The sequence below is a fragment of the Littorina saxatilis genome, linkage group LG10 (assembly GCF_037325665.1).
Source record: "Littorina saxatilis isolate snail1 linkage group LG10, US_GU_Lsax_2.0, whole genome shotgun sequence".
Classification (NCBI taxonomy): domain Eukaryota; kingdom Metazoa; phylum Mollusca; class Gastropoda; order Littorinimorpha; family Littorinidae; genus Littorina; species Littorina saxatilis.
Genome location: NC_090254.1, coordinates 18413019 through 18428447, shown reverse-complemented (window position 1 = coordinate 18428447; position 15429 = coordinate 18413019). Strand labels below are relative to the sequence as shown.

Sequence of the window (15429 nt, the reverse complement as noted above, 5' to 3'; positions counted from 1 at the left end):
AGGAAGTTGAGAGGAAATTCGTCAGCATTCTTCTGAACTGTTATTAGCGTGTCAGCAGCGCAATAGTAGGTCTCTTATTTCTCTGCGTGGGTATGTCGGTGTCTGATTACGTCACCGACAGGAAAAAGCACTGTGAGAACAAATGCTCCATTCACGTACTTGAACAGTGGAACCCCCCTTTTAAGAACACCCCCCCCCCCCCCCCCCTTAAGACCTTTTTTTTCAGACGTTCTATTCATAACGTCTGTAAATTTACCTCCATTTTAAGACTTTCTCCTTTTCAAGACCTAATGTTCTGGGATTGTTGGAGATCTTAGAAGGGGGGTTGCACTGTACTACCAACCACCTCCACCGCTCTCCCTCCAACACATTAATTAGCGGTTCCACTGTACTACCAACCACCTCCACCGCTCTCCCTCCAACACATTAATTAGCGGTTCCACTGTACTACCAACCACCTCCACCGCTCTCCCTCCAACACATTAATTAGCAAATGTTCCTTTTTTTGATGGTAATATCATTTTAAAATTTCCTGTTGGTTTCTTTCACGTTTAATTATTTATTCCTCTTTTTTACATTTAGTCAAGTTTTGACTAAATGTTTTAACGTAGAGGGGGGAATCGAGACGAGGGTCGTGGTGTATGTGTGTGTGTGTGTGTGTGTGCGTAGAGCGATTCAGAGTAAACTACTGGACTGATCTTTATGAAATTTTACATGAGAGTTCCTAGGTATGATATCCCCAGCCATTTTTTTCATTTTTTGAATTAATGTCTTTGATGACGTCATATCCGGCTTTTTGTAAAAATTGAGGCGGCACTGTCACACCCTCATTTTTCAATCAAATTGATTGACATTTTGGCAAAGCAATCTTCGACGAAGGCCGGACTTTGGTATTGCATTTCAGCTTGGAGGCTTAAAAATTAATTAATGAATTTGGTCATTAAAAATCTAAAAATTGTAATTAAAAATATTTTTTTACAAAACGATCCAAAATTACGTTCATCTTATTCTTCATTATTTTCTGATTCCAAAAACATATAAATATGTTATATTCGGATTACAAACAGGCTCTGAAAATTAAAAATATAAAAATGATGATTAAAATAAAATGTCCGAAATCGATTTAAAAACAATTTCATCTTATTCCTTGTCGGTTCCTAATTCCAAAAACATATACATTTGATATGTTTGGATTAAAAACACGCTCAGAATGTTAAAACGAAGAGAGGTACAGAAAAGCGTGCTATCCCGCTCAGCGCGACCATTACCGCACTATTCTGCCTTTGCCACGAGCGGTGGACTGACGAAACTATGAGTATGCGGTCTTGGTGAAAAAATGCAGTGCGTTCAGTTTTATTCTGTGAGTTCGACAGCTTGACTAAATGTAGTTTGTCGACAACCATTTGTCGAGGATAGCGTAGGCACCCGGTCTGCTCCCCGCCTAAAAAAGGCCAGTGCCGTTCCGTCTTCGAGGGACTGCGTGGGTTTCATTTCGGAGTTTTCCTTCTCCTAGACGAGTTTCCTTCCATGGATGATGAGCCTCCTCTACCCTCGTTTTGAATTCAGAGTGGTCTTCTCTTAGGATAGCTGCCTGCCAGGGTTGACGAGCCTATCCTGCCCGGCTATTTGACCCATAGCTGGAGGTTGGTTCGTGGGCACCTGGGCGTTTCCACACACCGGTGGGCCCGCATGCCGCACGTCTAGGGGCCAACCTCCTCCGAGTCCTTGTAGTCTAGCCTGGGGCCTTGCGGTACCCAGTTTACGCCTGTCGCCGCGATGGAGGCACTACATAGGGCTTGTTGTGGAGAGGTTATTGTACTGGCAGGAGAGACTGACGCAACTAAATGTAGTAATTTCGCCTTACACGTGACTTGTTTTTTTTTATCAGGGAGTGGCTCTCTGACTGTGTTTAACCTGTCAAGCTTTATGGTGTCGGCGTGTGGGTTTTCCACAGTCAAAGCCGTCATAACTATTTTTACTTTTATTTGACGGGCGCAGTGGCGTGGTGGTAAGACGTCGGCCTCCTAATCGGGAGGTCGTGAGTTCGAATCCCGGTCGCTGCCGCCTGGTGGATTAAGAGTGGAGATTTTTCCGATCTCCCAGGTCAACTTATGTACAGACCTGCTAGTGTCTTAACCCCCTTCGTGTGTACACGCAAGCACAAGACCAAGTGCGCACGGAAAAGATCCTGTAATCCATGTCAGAGTTCGGTGGGTTATAGAAACACGAAAATACCCAGCATGCCTCCCCCGAAATCGGCGTATGGCTGCCTGAATGGCGGGGTAAAAACGGTCATACACGTAAAAATCCACTCGTGCTGAAAACATGAGTGAACGTGGGAGTCTAAGCCCATGAACGAAGAAGAAGAAAGAAGAAGAAGATTACTTTTATTTGAATCGTTTTTAAAGGGGGGTTACACTGTGGTCAATTATGAACTCTGTTGTTTTCAAACAAGGAACACACACACACACATTTATCTCATTTGGAAAAAAAGTTGGCTTGATATTTATTGGCTTGTTTCATCAACCTATAGCAATACTGAATCCTAAAAAAACATTGTCAGCACATTATCTGTATCACAATATGGGTCACATGTCACACAAAATCAACCGGCACCATGTAAAACTGGGTCAGTTCGCAGCCAGGTAAAAATAACGAGGACAATGTAAAACAAACCATACTTGTGATATGACAAGTCTTTTCAAATGACAGAGAGAAGATGGGGGTTGGTAGGGGTGGAGGTGGGGATAGATGGAGAATCCACTAATGTTGCAGTTAATAACAGACAGTTATTGTGTGTTTACAAACACATGTACAGTGATGAATGCATGACACAGATGGAGGATCCACACATGTTGCAGTTTATAACAGACAGTTATTGTGTGTTTACAAACACATGTACAGTGATGAATGCATGACACAGATGGAGGATCCACAAATGTTGCAGTTAATAACAGACAGTTATTGTGTGTTTACAAACACATGTACAGTGATGAATGCATGACACAGATGGAGGATCCACACATGTTGCAGTTTATAACAGACAGTTATTGTGTGTTTACAAACACTTGTACAGTGATGAATGCATGACATAGATGGAGAATCCACAAATGTTGCAGTTTATAACAGACAGTTATTGTGTGTTTACAAACACTTGTACAGTGATGAATGCATGACATAGATGGAGAATCCACAAATGTTGCAGTTTATTACAGACAGTTATTGTGTGTTTACAAACACTTGTACAGTGATGAATGCATGACATAGATGGAGAATCCACAAATGTTGCAGTTTATAACAGACAGTTATTGTGTGTTTACAAACACATGTACAGTGATGAATGCATGACACAGATGGAGGATCCACACATGTTGCAGTTTATAACAGACAGTTATTGTGTGTTTACAAACACATGTACAGTGATGAATGCATGACATAGATGGAGAATCCACAAATGTTGCAGTTAATAACAGACAGTTATTGTGTGTTTACAAACACTTGTACAGTGATGAATGCATGACACAGATGGAGGATCCACAAATGTTGCAGTTAATAACAGACAGTTATCCCCGAGTACGCTAGTACTTGGGCTCAACAGACTTTACTTGTGTGTCTGTGTGTGTCTCGACTTAACAGCTTATTGCTGGGAAACTACTGGGCGCAGTTCGTTCAAAAGTTGATACACTAACTTGATAATAGGTCCGATTGATCATATTAAAACTTCATAATGTTACCTGGGACCTAAATGCGAAATAAACCACAAAAACGACTTGGCGGTGGGAGGAATTCACACGGAGCAACAGCCAGCCAGGCAGCCTGATAGAACAGCCAGCCAGCGGGTGGTTTGAGACACCAGGCTTTGCGCGTTAATGCGCTAGTTATTTCCCGCATCATCACACGCACACACAAACAGGCCGGCCCAATGTGACTCTCGGGGCTAGCTGTTTTAGATCAAAAGGGCTCGATGTTTCAAGCCATTACGATCTAAAGTCAAACGCCTGTGGCGCACAGGGGTGAAAGGGAAGCCAGCCGGCTTCTTACCTCTTGGAACGTAAAGAAAACTTTCATACTGGGGGAGCGAGCCAGTCTGAAGAGTACTCGGGTCCAGCGCGAGCGTTTTTTATTGTGTGGTTACAAACACATGTACAATGATGAATGCATGACACAGCAGAATCAGCATAATTATAAACAAATTCCATTTTTTCTCCAGAAATAAATTTACATGAGCAACATGTCAAGAAAAGTTTAAAAACACACCATTAAAAAGAAAGTTAAAAATGAAAAAAAAATGAAAAAAAAAGCCAAGACAGATAACTGCCGCGAGACATTTAACTCATTGTCTCCCAGGTACGGATATATCCGTACCCACTCATATGGCTCTATCTGACCAGGTACGGATATATCTGCTCAGACTGTTAACTTCAGTCGCTTCCTGTAACGTCCATATAACGCCTGCATTCCAGCGTGTTGATACACAGTTACTACAATTCTGAGTGACCTGCTGCAGCACAGCTGGTCTTGGCTATAAAAAACCTTGGTCAACACAGGTGGGGGAGAAAGTGTTAAAGCCTTACACTTGGTGCCCAGGGCTGGTATGCACAAGAAAGTTACCAAGCGGATGAGAACCAGCGGTGGATCGGATTAGTTAATTTTGAGATTTGTTTGTGATTTCAATCAATGGGACCTTGCTGCTGGCTCCCACTCAGTTGGTAACTTTATCGTGCACATCAACTGTGGACACCCGAACTTGGTACAGTGGGAGACCCAGAGCTACACTGCAGTTCATCAGTAACACCAAATGTAGTCCAGACAGAGCTACACCTGTTAAGCCCGTATACCAGCCGATGTTGACCCTCAAGTTAGCCTGTGGGGTTGGTTATCAACAACTTAGAAAATACAAAGAGCAAACATGAAATAGTGTAACTCACAGGACCTCTTTCTGTATGTGCCAAAGCTCTTATTTCAGTACAAACATACACCTATCCAGAAGTAAAATCGTAAAAGTAAAATAATATTACAATTTTACAATTTAGAACATATATTAATCAAACAATGATTGGATTCCATGTCATAAATCACTGGTGTTTTGTTTTCTTTCTTTCCTTCTTTCTTTCCACATATAGGAATTCTTTTTGTTTTCTTCCATTTAGAATAATTTTCGTGGACACCAGAAGAGCACTTCATGACAAATTCCATTTGGTACTACATGAACCAAAGTAAATATTAACACAGGAGTTTAAAAGTTGAAGAGAGCTATCAGGTCAGAAATGAAGTGTGTTGTCACCAAAACAGAAAATTAAAACACATACCAACAACATTGGAAAACTTCATGACTAAAAAACCCAACACAATTCAATGTTCAGTTTAAATCACTTGAAGGTACACTGCATTTCTTCTCATAGAAGCAAGCAATCCTGTCCACAACAGCAAATCTGTCTAGGCTTTTACACAGGAAAAGAGCATCCTTCAACTCAAACACAGGCTTCAACTCAACAGCCAGGCTGTTTCCTGTCGATCAATCAATATGAGGCTTATATCGCGCGTATTCCGTGGGTACAGTTCTAAGCGCAGGGATTTGTAAAAAAAAAAATTTTCATGCAATTTATATCGCGCACATATTCAATGCCGTGTGAGATGGAATTTTTTTTACACAATACATCACGCATTCACATCGGCCAGCAGATTGCAGCCATTTCGGCGCATATCCTACTTTTCACGGCCTATTATTCCAAGTCACATGGGTATTTTGGTGGACATTTTTATCTATGCCTATACAATTTTGTCAATCGTGGGATCTTTAACGTGCACACCCCAATGTAGTGTACACGAAGGGACCTCGATTTTTCGTCTCATCCGAAAGACTAGCACTTGAACCCACCACCAAGGTTAGGAAAGGGGGGAGAAAATTGCTAACGCCCTGACCCAGGGTCGAACTCGCAACCTCTCGCTTCCGAGCGCAAGTGCGTTACCACTCGGCCACCCAGTCCTGTGACGGATTGGAAGTGACAACGGTATCACTCTACGAAATTAATTTAGGAAAAAAGTACCCATTCTGCACATGCACAGAACGCAGCTATTCTATTGATTTTGGGGGGTATATGTCCAAGTTTGTTTGTTTGTTTGTTTGCTTAACGCCCAGCCGACCACGAAGGGCCATATCAGGGCGGTGCTGCTTTGACATTTAACGTGCGCCACACACAAGACAGAAGTCGCAGCACAGGCTTCATGTCTCACCCAGTCACATTATTCTGACACCGGACCAACCAGTCCTAGCACTAACCCCGTAATGCCAGACACGCCAGGCGGAGCAGCCACTAGATTGCCAATTTTAAAGTCTTAGGTATGGCCTGGCCGGGGTTCGAACCCACGACCACCCGCTCACTGGGCGGACGCCTTACCACTAGGCCACCGTGTTGCGGTACATGCACAGAATGCAGCCATTCTATTGATTTGTTGGTATATGTCCAAGTGGAAAGATGCTCTTATTCCATGTGAAACCCTAGACAGACCTGTGGCTGTAAGGCCCCCCCCCAAAAAAAAGTCTGTTTACGGTAACATAGGCCAAAAAAATAGGGTCGGTAGGTCGGGATTTTTATTTTTTTTTCTCCAAAAAACCATATTTTTAAGTTATTTTGCTTTTTTTTTTTCCCCCCAAATGCCAAAAAAAAGTCTAGGGTCGCGCGAAAAAATAGGCTCGGTCGCAGGATACCGTAAACAGACTATTTTTTTGTTGTTGCCTAAGTATGATGACATACGCAGGAAGGACCTTTCAAGGTAGAGACACAGGTCATAACAATAACAATAACAATAACAGCACTTTATTGTCCATTAAAATATTACATAAAAATGGAAATTTTTCTTCGGCACACCCTGTCTGCCTGTAAACGATTATAACAACAATTGTATAGGACGACACACATAAAACATAAAACATAAAAGGGATACATGCACAAGTAAAACCATTTATAATCAAGGAAAGTCATAGTTTGGTCGATGGTTTGATTTTGTTACGATCACTCCATCATTCGTCTGTTCTACCCTCACTCCATCATTCGTCTGTTCTACCCTCACTCCATCATTCGTCTGTTCTACCCTCGCTCCATCATTCGTCTGTTCTACCCTCGCTCCATCATTCGTCTGTTCTACCCTCGCTCCATCATTCGTCTGTTCTACCCTCGCTCCATCATTCGTCTGTTCTACCTTCACTCCATCATTCGTCTGTTCTACCCTCGCTCCATCATTCGTCTGTTCTACCCTCGCTCCATCATTCGTCTGTTCTACCCTCGCTCCATCATTCGTCTGTTCTACCCTCGCTCCATCATTCGTCTGTTCTACCCTCACTCCATCATTCGTCTGTTCTACCCTCGCTCCATCATTCGTCTGTTCTACCCTCACTTCATCATTCGTCTGTTCTACCCTCGCTCCATCATTCGTCTGTTCTACCCTCGCTCCATCATTCGTCTGTTCTACCCTCACTTCATCATTCGTCTGTTCTACCCTCTCTTCATCATTTGTCTGTTCTACCCTCACTCCATCATTCGTCTGTTCTACCCTCACTCCCAAATGTTGATCAAATAAAAGCTATACAGATAAAAACGGATGAGAATAATACTCCTAATACTATCCTAGTCTGCCCTCTCTCTTCTCAAGTAAAAATACCAAACCCTTCCTAGATCACATGATCTGAGTGTTTTAACTTAAATCTACATTTTCAACCATGTTGTTTAACATTTCACTTGAATTTCTGCTAATTTTTGTGTTGTTTTAGTCATCAAGATGATTAATGGTTTAAATACAGTTACCCATCAGGAACAGAATTACAGAAACGAAATTAAACTACGATCACATTGTGATCGACAAGAAGAAAGAAGAAGACAGAAACGAAATAAAGATCCATTACAGTAAACTAATATGAACAAATACTCAGCACACAGACATAGTAAATACATTCACTTTAACATGAAATATTGTGCATCTATCATTTGACCCACACAAAAAACAAAAATCATCAGAATTAAAGTTTACAAATACTTTCAGCAAAGCAAGACAATACACAATCATATTATTCATGGCACAGTGATGCGTTTAAAGCACTGAAAATCCATGTAGGCTGCCCAAATCTGCTTAGCTATATATTTGCGTTGTGTGTCAATGCTCAGATGTCCAAGTTTGTTTGTTCATTAACTTCAGCTTCAGTTTTTTTGGTGTGAAGTCACACACCCCTTCTCTGTTATCCTCAGAGGGAAAATCAGCAAGAACATACCTTACCTATAAACATTAGAATGTAACTGGTCAGAAAGATGTCTTTTCTATACAAAAAAAAAATAAAGAAAAAATGATGGCAACAACAAACCACAAACAACAACCAATAAACAAACAAGCAATATTCAGCATTCTCGATAGCACGCTGTATTTACCCAGGGCGGGGGGGGGGGGGGGGGGGGGGGGTGGTCTGGATAATGGGTGTCTGGACAAGGACATGTTTTGTTTTAATGAAAAGTATTGATTTTAGCAATGCTGAGGTCATCCTAGGCAACAAAGTACAATGTACTCAGCATCTCAAATGTCATCACCTAGTATATTAAAACCAAGAATCATAACTAAGCAACACAACAGATAAAAATACAAAACAAAGAAGAATAACACATAGCCATTTGTGTAAATCTTTGATTTTGCTGCACAAAAGTCAAAACGATTATGACCAGGTAAACTGCAGCTACACGTATGATACTTTAAAAACAAAATCAACACATAGGTACACAATGTGTGTGTGTGTGTGTGTGTGTGTGTGTGTGTGTTTTTGTGTGTGTGTGTGTGTGTGTGTGTGTGTGTGTGTGTGTGTGTGTGTGTGTTTTTGTGTGTGTGTGTGTGTGTGTGTGTGTGTTCGAGTGTGATACTATTACAAATCAAGTCGTCTTCCCTGCACAAACCATTACCTACTTGGTACTAAACAAACACACAGTTTAAAATCAGTAAAACGCTTTCTTGTGTGAGTCTTAGCCTAAAAAAACGGCTCATTCACTAAGGATGAGGGTGTGTCAACATTCCAGATAAAAAGCCCTATAATGTACACTTCATTACAAGTCTAGAAAACTGTATACCGGTCCAGTCAACAACTCCAGATTCACTGAAACAGTGTGGGAATTCACAGGGACAGCCATGGTGGATGAAGATTTCCATGCAACACAGCTCACTTGGGGGAATCAAAGTTGAAGTTGGCAGCGATGCAAGGTCGGCGTTTCTTCCCTTGACGCAACACAGCTCACTTGGGGGAATCAAAGTTGAAGTTGGCAGCGATGCAAGGTCGGCGTTTCTTCCCTTGACGCAACACAGCTCACTTGGGGGAATCAAAGTTGAAGTTGGCAGCGATGCGAGGTCGGCGTTTCTTCCCCTTCCCATCGGACCCGTGGTCTTTACTGGCCGACGCACTATCACTTTCTTTATTCTTAGGCGTGGATTTCTGTTCTCTCACAAGATGTGAACTGCTGTGGGATGAACTGTTCATGGGGCTGCTAGTTGCCCCCTGTGCATTATTATTCACAGAGTCCACCGAGGGCGACTTGCTGCTTGATTTTTGGCGCTCTGCGTGGGCTGACATGACGGGATATTGTCCTTCCTCTGTTGCGTCTGCTGGTTTGTGGTGCTTTTCTGGCGTCTCCTCTTTCCTCCTCTGTTTACGGGTCACCTGTGGGAAGACAGACTGATCCAGTACGATTTTAAACATTATTGAACTGATTACTGTTTAAAATTCTGCTCCACACTTTTAGCCAACATCCATAATTACCTTTATTGTTCATTGCAAATTCCCAACTTTTCCTGTTCATTAAAATGTCCATTTACCTAGAAAACTGGTCTTTCATGAAAGCTACCTAATACATTTTCAGGGGCTTGCATCCACGTCGGACATCGACGGATATTTTTTCCAAATGTCCTATACATTTTTCATGCAAGAGAACATATGTCCTATTGTTTTTGTCACAAAGTGGTCGATTATGCTTTTATTTGATCCGGACATTGTCAGTACTTTCCAATTTACAGCACTGTAGTTTGATTTGCTATTTTATCGATGTTTTGCGAAGCGATGTATCTCTCCACAAAACTTGTGCTTTTTTTTTTAGAGAAGAGCTTCCAAGGGTCGCAACTCTGAATGCTCCAAGCCGGTTGACAGTTGCCTCCCTTCGCAGCAAGCGCATGCTCTTCAGCAAGAGAAAGGAACAATCACTGTGAATTGTCGTCATTAGCTCAAAGACAGAACAACACGTTTTTAATACTTTGATTTGTTCTGTTACGTTTTTGACAAGATAATAATTTTATTTGTCCTGTTACCTTTGTGACGAGAAACTAGTCATGTTTAATTAAATTTACATTTTGTTGCGACAAAAATTTCCTATTGATTGATTTTTGTTCAGGACTAATGTCCTATCACTTTTGCATTGTCCAGGACATGTGTCCTATGCCACCTTTCATGGATGTCACCCCCTGCATTTTATGTGGGCAGTGGCTGCTTACAACTAGACGAATATTTTGTAGTTTATCCAGACGTTTATCCGTCGCACCGTTAATCAAGTTGACCAAATTGAAATATCAAAGTGTCGAAGCGTCTTTTACTTGTTCTTATTTTATTCATACCTGCATGGGAATGAACGCTTCTGTTGACGATTTTCCCACACCTTCCCTCCCTTTTTCTGTGTCTCCTTCTTGATTGGTTAGATGTCTGCCTTCTGAAGGAGAGACACTCTGATTGGCTGGTCTTGGATGTCCTAGCTGTCCCTGATTGACTGGCATGTGTGACGCCTGGCTGTGAGGAGCTCTTGCATTGAGAATGGGCTGGGGGTGGGGATGAGGGTGAGGGCCTCTGCTGGAGAAGGGAGGGGGTGGTTGGGACAGAAGAGGTTGTCTCCCTCGTTGACCTTGGGGCATCATGTTTGGTGGAGGCTGGTTGAACATGGGTTGACCAAAACCTGTGACGGAAAGAAAAAACCCGAACAAAATCCAGAGAAAAGTTAGTTACTATAAAATTTCAAAAATAAATTTTCATTTAATTAATATACTTACCAACTCACATAGATAGATAGCAATAACTTCGTTTGGTTGCTAAGACATTGAAGCACTCTTACCTGGTAACATGGGGAGATAACTCTAAAACAAAAGCCACCTGCCATATAAGGCATGATCCGTGGTAGTTATCTCCCCTACCGGTGCCCGCGCATGCGCAGGCCGTATACCGGTAATACTCATTCCGTTCTGAAACCCATATCCCTTTATACAAATTGCGGGGATGGCTGGGAGGGAATTCGATATGTGAGTTGGTAAGTATATTAATTAAATGAAAATTTATTTTTGAAATTTTATATTAAATTACATATTCTTACACAACTCACATAGATAGCAGATTGCTAATCTAGGTGGTGGGTAAAATTTACTCACAAATTAACATCTTGCCAGTATCTGGCCTGCAGCTACAATAGCTGACGGACCGAAAGCTCTGTACTGCCGGGACAGATATGTCCCGTAGGAAAACATACAAAAAGGCATCTTCTGATGTCTAGTAGATGTGTACTATAAAAACGGGTACTTAAAATATCCCGCAGATAGAAGCTCATGACTACGTTCTTGCATGTTCAATGAGCTACATTCAAGACTTATGTAAGTCTCTAAGACTTGAGAACAGGTAAAGAAGAGGCCCACACTCTGACTTCTTGAGTCCGTGCTGCCTGAAGAGGGAGGACTGACTGCCCCCCCCCCCCCCCTTTCTTGCCACCACTGTAGGCCTGCCTAATCAATGTGGCAGACCATCTAGCTAAGGTTGACTTCGCTAAGTCATTGCCTCTACAAGAGTTGATGGAAATAAACAAAAGCCTTTATTCTGATGATCTAAACAGATCAGTGCGAGTTAGAAATATATTTAAAACTCGAAATGTTCAATAGGCTAAAATGGCTCTAACAGAGCCAAACTATTGCACGTGGATTGAATTGTATTATCAGAGCTGGTTCCTCAGGTTTCTGATTATTTGCCAGAAATTTGAATCAAACCTAAGCGCTATAGATCAGTCTTTCTCCAAAGAGATGACTATAGCAAAACCAGATAGAAAATGCACCTATACTCCCGCTTCTCTCAGAAGCTACTAGAGTAAGTATGACCGCTTCTCGTGTTTAGATTAATAAGGCTAATTTTGTCAAGGATTAAACAATCCGATCTCAAAAGCTCGAAAACTAGGAGCAAATCCCAAGTCGGGACTGGAGATTTGTTTTCAGCCAACCAAAGGGAGGCTCCTTTAGCCACGATGGCTATAACGAGCCCAAGTGAAATTTTTTTTTTCCTTTTTTTTTTCCTTTTTTTTTTCTCCGACCTAGCTGTTTCAGTGCAACTGATATCGCGTAACGTCTTAAAACAGAGACGTGGGGAAAATTCAGAAAGCCCGAATAGGTGGTACGCCACCTGCAATGAACGGAGAGAAATGGAGTTCTTTCCGTTAATATTACGCCATTTGTTCCAAGCCAGACAATGTGACATGGAAACTAAGCCGCAGAACCCTTATGGGATCTCTAGACCAAATCCAGAGTTGAGGCAGAAGCCCCTGAGCGTCTCAATGATTCCCGTACAGTAGACACCCGTGTGGATCGAGTGTAAAAAACAGCGCCCTCTTGCCAGCTTTAAGGGTCTTAAGGGCTGACAACCAATGAAAAATGGGCCCATAATGTGCGACCGACAGGCCGCCCCGAGTAAAATCGAGAGTATATCCGGGAACGGTGAGACGAACATTTAGCAGAAGGAGATAGTACCGAGAGGCAAAAAACTTCTATCAGTGGCTTCTTCAAATTCACCAGAAGGAGTAGAAGCGCGTAAAGAGATAGAGCCCAGTCCGTGTGGACATACTTGTTAGACTGACTTAGAGAGTCTGCCAAGACATAAAACCTCTCAGAAAGGTACTTCGCTGCTAATAAGATCTTGTGGTGGAAACACCACATCAAAATCTCGCATGCTCGATGTGGCAGCGATGGGAAGCGAGATGCCCCTCCCCCCCCTTTTGCTTATTAAGATAAAAAAGGCCACTGAGGTGTTGCCTGATAGAATTAACACATGTTCTCCCCTGACAAGGGGAAACAATTCCACAGGAAACAGGAAACAGAAAAAAAACTGCTTCGCTGATGGAGAGAGAATCAATGGAAAAGCCTTGCATGAGCAATGGTGTGAGAATCCAATTATTGGTTGTGTCTGAGAACCAGTCGAGAAAAGACACTAACATGATCCAGCTCTTTGTTTGATTGCTTAGAATCAACATAAAAGTAGCCACTTACGATCTATTTTGTGTACCAAAGGAGGGAGTAAACATCGGCACGATCTTTGTATGTGACCCAAGAAAGGACCTAATCCCCTTCCAGCCGCTGTGGTAGCACACAAAGGCTGAAAGCAGAGTGATGACAAGCACTAAGACTCCAGTTGACAGAACTGTCAATAGTAAGAATAACAACATGCTATTGTTTGCCCACTGAACCCGACGCTAAATTGCGGTGGGTATTTGGCAAAGCGCCATGCCGGGAAGAAGATAAACAAACCCGACCTCTGAATCGCCCCGAGGGGATAAAGTGATGGGTATTTGGCAAAACGCCATGCTGAGAAGGTAAAAGGCAAAGCTGAGAACAGCCAGATTAGTGCTTTTCTAGATAAGAAAAGCCAGGCCTGCCGTGGGCTTTTATTTTGCTGTGAGTTTCTCTTTGTTAGAGAAGAGTCTGCGTGCACAGAAGAGGATTCGAAGAGAACCCTCAAGCAAGGAAGAGAATAAAATTTCACCGACAGAACAATACTGTCGGCCGAGGACTTCTCTCCGGTAAACAGCAAAGTTAGATCCTTTGTAAATGTGTCCCAACAGACACAAAGGCATCCCGTGAGTACGTAACCGCACAAGGAAAAGAACAATTCAAAGACTTGTTCAAAGACGATAAAGAAAGAAGTGCGGCCACAATCTTTCACAGCCAGGAGATCATGATCTTGAAAAAGACAGTTCCTCCTTGCTATGAACATAAAGATGAATGATCGTCAAGCCCGGTGTAGCCGGGAGCGGTTCCGTATTAAGAAGAAAAGAATAGACTAAGTTCTTAGGCCTGGTGTAACCGAGGCCTACGGATAGCGCTCAGCGAGTGATGCGTCACTTGCGCGGGTGACGCAAGCGAAAGCAACGCCGCCTCGCTGCCCACAAGGAAGTGGAGGCAAAGGAAAATCATATGAAAAACACTTCCACAAGTTCAAATGCCCCCAAGGGAGGATCTCAGAACTTAAAATTTCCTGCAATAAGGCTCAAATCAGCTGAATGTGACGCAAGCCACAGCAAACCTGAAGCAGGAGCCTTCCCCATATGATGCCGTAAAAGGCAGAAGTGGGGCAAAACATCGTGTGAGAAAACTTTTATAAGTTGAAAAAGCCACGAAAGACTCTAAAACTTAAAGTTCGCAGATTGTTCCTGAGAAGGAGCAAAATCAGCCAAAGCCGATGGTGAAGTAAAGCAGATAACTATGCTACTGCTAACCCCTCCGGGAAACAGTGCATATTAACCTCTGCTGCTAGTGCCAACACGATGGCAGCTTCCTGTTCAGTGAAATCCCAACGATTGTTGAAAGGATGAGAACCGGACACCGATCCTGGCAAGGCAACATTTGCCGAAACCGGAAAGGTTGGGGAAAACAAATTTCCGGAAGCCAGAACTCCGTGAACGGATGTACCATCCACCTGCCTTATGCCAGCCACAAAGCTGGGAGAGGAAGCGGATGCAGCTCGTGGAAAGGCAGAGGAAGCCGCAAAAGCGGAACCGGAAGCCAAAGACTGATGATTGCCGACTGCCAACACCAAAGTGTTAACGGCGGAAGGCAAAACCATCCTGCTACCGGAAGCGATAGCCGCCGAAGCCATCTTGGCTAAAGGCATGGCAAAGGAAGACAACAAAGGTCTGCCAGTGCTAGCTAGACGAAGCTTCCGGTTGTTGGTCACAGAATGATGAGCCGCACGACCAAGAGCAGCAAGCCAGGGCTGAGCCTCTTGCAGGAGCGTCCCCATGAGCCGATAGCAGCGGAAGAGGAACATCGCTCAGATAAACTTTAGCAAGTTGATAAGCCACATCAGGTGACTCTAAAAACTTGAAGTTCTCAGCCCGTTTCTGATAAGAAACGAAATCAGCAAAAGCTGATGGAGGAGGAGCAGCGGAAGTGGTTGCCGCAAACACCCCTTCCGTGAAGCAGTGTGCAGTAACCTCTGCTGCCAAAGCCAACAAATGATGTAGCTTAGCCGGAAGTCGGCGAGAAGCTTCCTCATCTGCATCTGATGCTTCTTCCTCCATATCCTGTTCATCCCCAACAGAAGCATCATAACGATCATCTGAGGGATGTCCAGCGGAACCGGCATCCGGTAAGGCAACTTGAGCCGAAACCGGAAACGGT

At 43.0% G+C, this 15429-nt stretch overlaps 1 protein-coding gene across 4 annotated transcripts in view; it reads right to left on the bottom strand.

Moving 5' to 3' along the window:
* Nucleotides 1-7143: 7143 nt before the first annotated feature.
* LOC138978321 (5'-3' exoribonuclease 1-like) overlaps nt 7144-15429 on the bottom strand; it is a 71840-nt gene continuing 63554 nt past the window's right edge. For all 4 annotated transcript variants that reach the window (XM_070351027.1, XM_070351029.1, XM_070351030.1 and 1 more), the window contains 2 exons: nt 10630-10961; nt 7144-9685 (listed from right to left, as the gene is read on the bottom strand). In XM_070351027.1, coding sequence (XP_070207128.1) covers nt 9335-9685; nt 10630-10961 — 683 coding nt within the window. In that variant the 3' untranslated portion in view covers nt 7144-9334. The remainder of the gene's footprint in view (nt 9686-10629; nt 10962-15429) is intronic.